The sequence below is a fragment of the Clupea harengus genome, chromosome 11, assembly GCF_900700415.2.
Source record: "Clupea harengus chromosome 11, Ch_v2.0.2, whole genome shotgun sequence".
Lineage (NCBI taxonomy): Eukaryota > Metazoa > Chordata > Actinopteri > Clupeiformes > Clupeidae > Clupea > Clupea harengus.
Window position 1 is genome coordinate 11791187 of NC_045162.1, and position 8096 is coordinate 11799282.

At 43.9% G+C, this 8096-nt stretch overlaps 1 protein-coding gene across 1 annotated transcript; it reads left to right on the forward strand.

Moving 5' to 3' along the window:
* Nucleotides 1-132: 132 nt before the first annotated feature.
* On the forward strand, nucleotides 133-2214 carry LOC116222437. Its single transcript, XM_031576528.1, has 2 exons — nucleotides 133-572; nucleotides 1500-2214. The coding sequence occupies exons 1-2, from the start codon at nucleotides 570-572 to the stop codon at nucleotides 2127-2129; spliced, it is 633 nt and encodes a 210-aa protein (XP_031432388.1). The 5' UTR covers nucleotides 133-569; the 3' UTR covers nucleotides 2130-2214.
* Nucleotides 2215-8096: the final 5882 nt, after the last annotated feature.

Genomic DNA, 8096 nt, shown 5'->3' on the forward strand with positions numbered 1-8096 from the left:
GCCAGGTGGCTGACATGAACACATGTTGTCACACACACACACACACACACACACACACACACACACACACACACACACACACACACACACACACACACACACACACAAACACACACACACACACACACACACACACACACAGAGAGAGACACACACACACGAACAAAGAGAGGTACATTAGGTACAAGAAAGCTGAGAGATCCCTTGGCATCGACAGCTGAATTAAAACATTAGATGTGGGTACTGATCAGGTGAGATGTGGGTATTAATCAGGTGAGATGTGGGTATTGATCAGATGTGGAGAACAGCATTAAAGGCAGTGGACTTCCTCGTCCACACACACACACACACTCCTGACTTTTATGATCTAATCACATTAGGCATGTTCAGGTGTCCAGCGAGCTTAGTTGTAGGGAACCAGTGAGAAAGTGGTTGTGGTGACAGACAGAGAGGAAACTAAGGAAGTGAGAGTAAACAGAGAGGAAAGTGAAGAAAGTGAGAGTCTATGTTGAGAAGGCAGAGTAACGACACAGGCGAATGCTAGAGCCCTGATCCCCACTCACTGCATCATGGTAATGTATGATCTCTCTATCAGCAACTATAGACTGCAACAGAACTGACAATACAGCCCATGCTTGTTCATGTGGTTAGGTGTTTTGTGTGTATGTGTGTATGTATGTATGTATGTATGTATGTATGAGTGTGTGTGTGTATGTTGGTGTGTGTGTGTGTGTTGTGTGGTGTCTATGTATGTACGTATAAATGTGTGTATGTATGAATGTGGGAGAAACACTATCACGGTTTCATAGGTTTACAGCAAGATGTGTGCTTTCCATTCTTTTTCTTTTTTTGGGGGGCAATCAACTTAATGATCGATTGAATGTGAATCTGAAGTTTACTTGAAGTATATGACTTCTGTGGTAAATGATTCCATTCAATTAATCAAAACAAAACAAACAAAAACATTGGTTGTGGTTGTGAATGGCAAATCTGCCACAAAAAAGCCTCACTTTACCAGACCTGCTACTTTGAGCTCCAGCTTCATGTGTCGAGCCTAAATCTTCCAGGGTGGACTCTAGACGTGGGCTCTCTGTGTCTCTGTCCCTGTGTAGCTAACAGCCTTGTGTCTCTGTCCCTGTGTAACTAACAGCCCTGTGTCTCTGTCCCTGTGTAACTAACAGCCCTGTGTCTCTGTCCCTGTGTAACTAACAGCCCTGTGTCTCTGTCCCTGTGTAACTAACAGCCTGTCCTGTCCTGTAACTAACAGCCTGTGTCTCTGTCCCTGTGTGACTAACAGCCCTGTGTCTCTGTCCCTGTGTAACTAACAGCCCTGTGTCTCTGTCCCTGTGTAACTAACAGCCTTGTGTCTCTGTCCCTGTGTAACTAACAGCCTTGTGTCTCTGTCCCTGTGTAACTAACAGCCCTGTGTCTCTGTCCCTGTGTAACTAACAGCTCTGTGTCTCTGTCCCTGTGTAACTAACCCCTGATCTCCCTCACAGCCTTGTGTCTCCGGCTGTATCCAAGCAGCGGTGGCTCTCTGCGTCCTCCTGTTTCTTCGCCACCTGTCTGCGCCGACCGAGCAGCATGGCGATCAGAACAAGCGCCACCCCCACCCCTGCATGACGTCATCACGTCCCTCCTCGTACCACACCTTCCTGAAGCGTCACTTGCCTCAAGACCAGCCTGACTCTCTCGACCAGAACCAGTGGCAGGCATTCATTGCGGAGCACAAATTCTGTCACCGGCCCACGCAGTCCTTCCTCCGCCACGAGGACCAACAACAGGTGGTGGGTGTGTGCTCGCCAGACGGAGGCAGGACGCTGGAGGACAACCTGTGTATCAGCGGACGGAATTTTACCTTCGTCACGGTGCGCATTCGCAAAAACACCTGTGAAATCAAGAAACTCAAGCGTGAGACTAAGCATCTCATCCTGGCCTGCGATGACATTGATGACACATGCCGACCCGTCCACTTTGAGGGAAATCCAGAAGACTTGAAGCCTGACAAGAACCGCCAGCCTCCATGCGAGCGGCCGCGGTCCAGAGTCAGTTCAGAAGCGGAGCTGCCCATGGCTGGCTGGGCCAGTGTGTTGTTTCCCTTAAGCTTACCATGGCTTCTGTGGCACTAACTACACAAAGAAGTCATCCGAACAGAGTCAGAAGTAGGCAACACTTTAAGCAATTTTTTTAGCAACACACACACACACACACACACACACACACACACAGCAACAAGCACATGCTTATATGTAAAGTACACACGCAAAAAACACACACACACAAAGCTACATCTACATGCTCATACACACACATACGCACAAATTCTCTCTCTCTCACACACACATACGCACAAACACAAATTCTCACACAGAGAAACAGATGTAGCCAACTCCCGTTCTTTGCATTAAAACAAGTTCATCTGTGGTTGTTGACATAGTAGCTGATATGTGTCTGGAGGTAGATGCAGAACCACAAATAAATAAATAAATGTTATGCTGTTGTGTTACATCCTTACCTTTATTTGCTTTTTACTGTTTAAAAATATATCAAAGTGTTTAAGTGGACGTAATGTCTTGTTTCGTTAAGTCAAAAAGGAACCATTACAAGAGACACACCAGATTTAAGTCCCACCTCGTGGACAGTCAGCTGTGTGGTTTGTGGTATGGTCTGATTGTTGAAAAAAGTTGAGTTGAAGTTATGTAAAATTCAAAGGGAAATCTGAAAAATGTGGTTAAGATTCCCACACAGCCTATACCTCCACCCTGATCTGGCTCTGATGTGGCCCTGATCTGGCCCTGATCTGGCCCTGATGCGGTACAGAGCCTCTGTCTCTAGCCCGAGAGCTGGCTGTTCAGTGAGAACACTATCTGTATTTGTTTGATTTTAAACGTATCTCTATCTCAGGTTTTCCGTAAGCTGGTAATTAGCTGTTTTTGCCAGGTAAAATGTATACATAAGTATATATATATATATAAATATACATTTAAAACTGACAAACAATATACATTTAATATACATTTATATATTATATATATATATATATATAAATATACATTTAAAACTGACAAACAAAATGTCCTGTGATAATGCTCATACAAAACATAAAATGTATCCTTCAACCCTAGCAAATAAATCGATAACAGAACTACCCAGATACCAATCAGATATCGGTCCACCGGTTGATTTTGCGTCCCCACTGGTGTTGTGTCTTCTTCTGGTCCACTCTCAGACCACCGCCATCATCTAAAAGTTTAACTGGGAGTGGATATTCAGAAAATAACATAAAACGTTTGCAGTTCCTGGAATTTCTAAATCATATCCTTGGCATAGTCTATTTAAAATATCAGCTGCTAATCAAGGTTATTGCATTAGAAAGCTCTCAAGGTAAAAAATAAAGACTTACGTTACGTACTCGTAACAAATGTGATGGGTTTGTGATAATGAATGAAGAAGTATAAATGAATGAAGAAAACAAAATAAAAGCGAATGGCAAAACCAGCCAGTGGAAGGACCACCCACAAACCAATGACCACGGACCACCAGCTCTGCCCCAGATGGCTGACAGGGATCCACTGGCCTTTTGCTATCTGGGCTACATTAAATTAAAGCCCCATTATAAGAGACTTGGTGTTTTTTGCTACTGAGCGGAGTATAGTTCACTTTAACGCCACTGTCGTGAATACAAATCATGCTTTGAGACCCCCTAATGGACAGTGGTATAGGTATGTATGTTGGCAAACTGAAGCAAAAGAAGCATGTAGACTGACATGGTAGAGTAATATTACAAGAGTTTACACAAATATGACTCTACATAGTTTTATTTATTGTAAAATTGGAGATGAACGCTAATATGACCAAAAGATTACAAAAAAATAATAATTGTTGACTCTCTGGTAATCTTCTCAGATTGGTATATCTAGAATGGCCATGGCTACAGATTTGCCAGTGCTCTCCATAGTGGGCACCTTTGAGACCATAGAGAAGGATGAGTTTCTCCAGGACATGCGGTCACCCTGGACAAAGGACAAGGGGGGGGGGTTGTTGATAGCAGGAAGGAGACTCTCTGGGGGGGGGGGGAGTAGGAATTCAGATGCTAATGGGTTAAGTCTCAATGGGACAAAGACCGCGTACACATCCAGGGGTATGGTTTACAGAGTCAGATGATACAAAATGATGTAAACTCTTAGCTCATGTCTGTCACAACAGTATGGTGACCAGACGTCCTCTTTTACCTGGACATGTCCTCTTTTCGAGACCTAAAAAATGTGCCAGGCAGGGATTCCAAAATCGTCCGGGATTTTACCTCATCAGATATTTGTGTTTCTCTGGGTCTTTCGCAAACTAGTTATTACGCCCTTACAAGTTTTGGAAAGGGTATCTCCCTTACGTTCCACCTTCTTGTGCTAGCTCTGACTGTAGAGAGAATGGTCATTGGTCGACCGCCTGATATGATATGATCTGTTGTCAGCAGGGCTGTAGTGGTAAAATTAGAGGTGGGTAAACTATGAATTTTGTGATATGACAGACCTCGACGCGAAGCAACGCAACACAAAGCGTTGCGACTCTGTAAGGCTGTCCTGGCTATATTCCATTATGTTATCAGTTAAAGTCATATTTAATCAATGACAGTGAATAAATGTGTTTGTAGTTTATTACATTTCAAGAAAACAGTAAAGAAAAGTATGTGTAGGCCTCACAACAATGGAGGGGGAGACAAAAGAAAGGACCTCTATAGGACCTGATCTGTGCTATAAATGTATTTTCTGCATGATTCCAATCATTGCGAGCATTTTCATAATCAAAATCGCTGAATTTGCGCATGTCCTGTTCAAACTGACAGGAGACAGTGAGACATGAGGCAGCGACAAGCTGTGCCTCATCTCAGATTGCGCAATCCCTCACAAACTGGGTTGAGCGCATGCGTAGAACCTACTTAGTCTTGCTGATCTGACATAAAACCGCAGTGAAAAAACACGGCGAGGAGGCAAACAGTACCTCTGCCTCACCGGTCGGGTTTGTGCTTGTTCTGCTGTTGCTCTTCTTCTACACTTATATTTGACCTTTTCCGCGAAAATGGAAGATTCTATATCTAAGCTAAAACTATTCACTTAGCAATTTACTTAGCTATGTCCAACTGGCTTGCAAAGAATCTGTCTACAATTTTCAATTCATGCGTGATGATAATTACTCATGCATCTTCAATTGCTGAAAGAATTTACATTTTATTAGGCCTATAAAACCTAAGATGGGACCGGGAAGGCTGGCTTGTTACCTGCATCATCGTATTTGCAAGCACGTTATTAATAGAGTTTGTCCCTGTCTTAATGCGATGCTGTCAGAACCAAAACAACGTTTAAAAACTTGAATTGATCTTCTTCAGTCTTACTTTGTACTTGAGGCCTTTTGCAGGCATCTGTGGGAGTGGGAGCACTCGATGGTTTCTTCAAAAATCGCCTGATATCCATGGCTAATTAATCCATTCCGAACAGGGGCCCGTTCGTCGTAGGGTTGAAGCTAAGTTAATAAATTGGCCTTTTAGCCCGTTAAGATTAGCGAGCTGATTGAGAACAGCAAATATCGGTTCGTTAACGGCTGATCCGCATCCAAATCATGTGGTTAATTTCAACCAGGCTAAACTTATCATGGCATTTGCGCGTGCACGTCCTACTTCAAAAGGCAGGAAAAGGTCGATCACCAAAACCATGATTTTCTAACGGTATAATGGTTCTAAACTCAAAGAAAAGGGCTATTTTTTCTCCGCTGGCGAGCAGGAGATGAACATGAACAAGAATACAAGACCATAATCATGGCAAAATGCAACACCGCCACCGCTGTGAGAGCAAGGTGTGTTGGGATGTTTATAGGGTGATATCTATGTATGAATACCTGACGGCAAGTGTCAACTGGTACAGAGGTGTCCTCTACCGGTTTGAATCTGCAAGGTTGCTAGTTCGAATACCCTCACCTCCTTCCCTGATGTAGTTTTACATTTCCTTGTAAGTCGCTTTGAATAAAAGCGTCTGTTAAATGACTAAATGTTTTAATAACAAATGCAATAAATTGAAGCAGTGGAAAAAAATTGTCTGTATTTCTCTCTATTCTAATCATGAGTCCACCTTAATCATTTTCTACAATAATGATATGCTATGGTGTACTAATAACGCTCATATAATTATGAGTGCTTTGTTCTCCGCATCACCGACACTACAAAAATGTAGCACTCGCAAAAAAGCGCAAGACAGTCAATGTTCGACTGTGGTGTTTGCAATAAATGACTCGAGAAGGTCTTGTAAATTAATGATTCCTTGTCGGCTGAATCGGTAGCGCTCATACAAGAATAATGGATCTTGGCGATCGCAAAGAACTCTCTCCCTCCGCTAAACTAACTATCTAATATCAGTCCTTGGTCAATGGGATTCCTCCTTTTTCCGGGGGTGTGGCAAGCTTACCCAGCTACACTTAAGTTAGCCTGCGCTGGAGCAGGTTAGTGCTAATCGATATGTTACTATGGTGATTTATCAAAAGTTGCTTCCACGAACCAAAAAGAGGGGCGTTTTTTATCTTAGCCTGAAAATTAGCTCGCTAAACCGCTTAGCGAGCTACGACGAATACCCCCCAGGGGCCCGTTCGTCGTAGAGTTGAAGCTAAGTTAATCAATTGGCCTTTTAGCCCGTTAAGATTAGCGAGCTGATTGAGAACAGCAAATATCGGTTCGTTAACGGCTGATCCGCATCCAAATCATGTGGTTAATTTCAACCAGGCTAAACTTACTGGGGCATTTGCGCGTGCACGTCCTACTTCAAAAGGCAGGAAAGGTCGATCACCAAAACAATGATTTTCTAACGGTATAATGGTTCTAAACTCAAAGAAAATTGCTCTTTTTTTCTCCGCTGGCGAGCAGGAGATGAACATGAACGCTTATGAAGAATACAAGACCTCCTTTTTCCGGGGGTGTGGCAAGCTTATCCAGCTACACTTAAGTTAGCCTGCCCTGGAGCAGGTTAGTGCTAATCGATATGTAACTATGGTGATTTATCAAAAGTTGCTTCCACGAACCAAAAAGAGGGGCGTTTTTTTATCTTAGCCTGCCTGAAAATTAGCTTGCTAAACCGCTTAGCGAGCTACGACGAATACCCCCCAGGTAGGCAGGCAGGCTAATACACAACGTGTATGTGTTTACATACTTCCTGGATCCTGATTGGTGTTGCCGCAGCAGCCAAGGCACTGATTGGAGGGTCACAGACCATAATACAGCGCAGATGAAAATGATTCAGACAACAGCGTTTATATGTTCAACAATTTGAAATTTAGGTGTATTAAAATGACACCAAATTTATTTGTGATTATTCCAACCTCAGAATACAAAGCCCAGGGAACTTTGACGCGCGTAAACGCAACTTACAGGTGCGTAAACGATATTTAGAGGTGCGTAAACGCTATTTCCAAAATTCGATAGGTGCGTAAACGGCGTTTACGTGCGTTTACCTTCCACTACAGCCCTGGTTGTCAGATATGATAATTATCCTCCAAATACGATCATTTTGAGCCTTTGATACGATACGCCATTTCCAATCTGGCAACACTGCAGAGGTCTGCACAACCTCTGCCAACGGCCCACGCAGTCCTTCCTCCGCCACAAGGACAAACAGCAGGTGCTGGGTGTGTGCTCGCCAGGCGGAGGCAGGACACTGGAGGACAACATGTGTATCAGCGGAAGGGAGTTCACCTTCGTCACTGTGCGCCTTCAAGAAAACACCTGTGATATCAAGAAACTCAAGCGTGAGACTAAGCATCTCATCCTGGCCTGCAATGACATTGATGTCACATGCCGACCCGTCCACTTTGAGGGAAATCCAAAAGACTTGAAGCCTGACAAGAACCGCCAGCCTCCATGCGAGCGGCCGCGGTCCGGAGCCAGTTCAGAAGCGGAGCTGCCCATGGCTGGCTGGGCCAGTGTGTTGTTTCCCTTAAGCTTACCATGGCTTCTGTGGCACTAACTACACAAAGAAGTCATCCGGGCCGAGTCAGAGCTAGGCAACACTTTAAGCACACACACACACACACACGCTTATATGTACAGTACAGGCACAAATTCT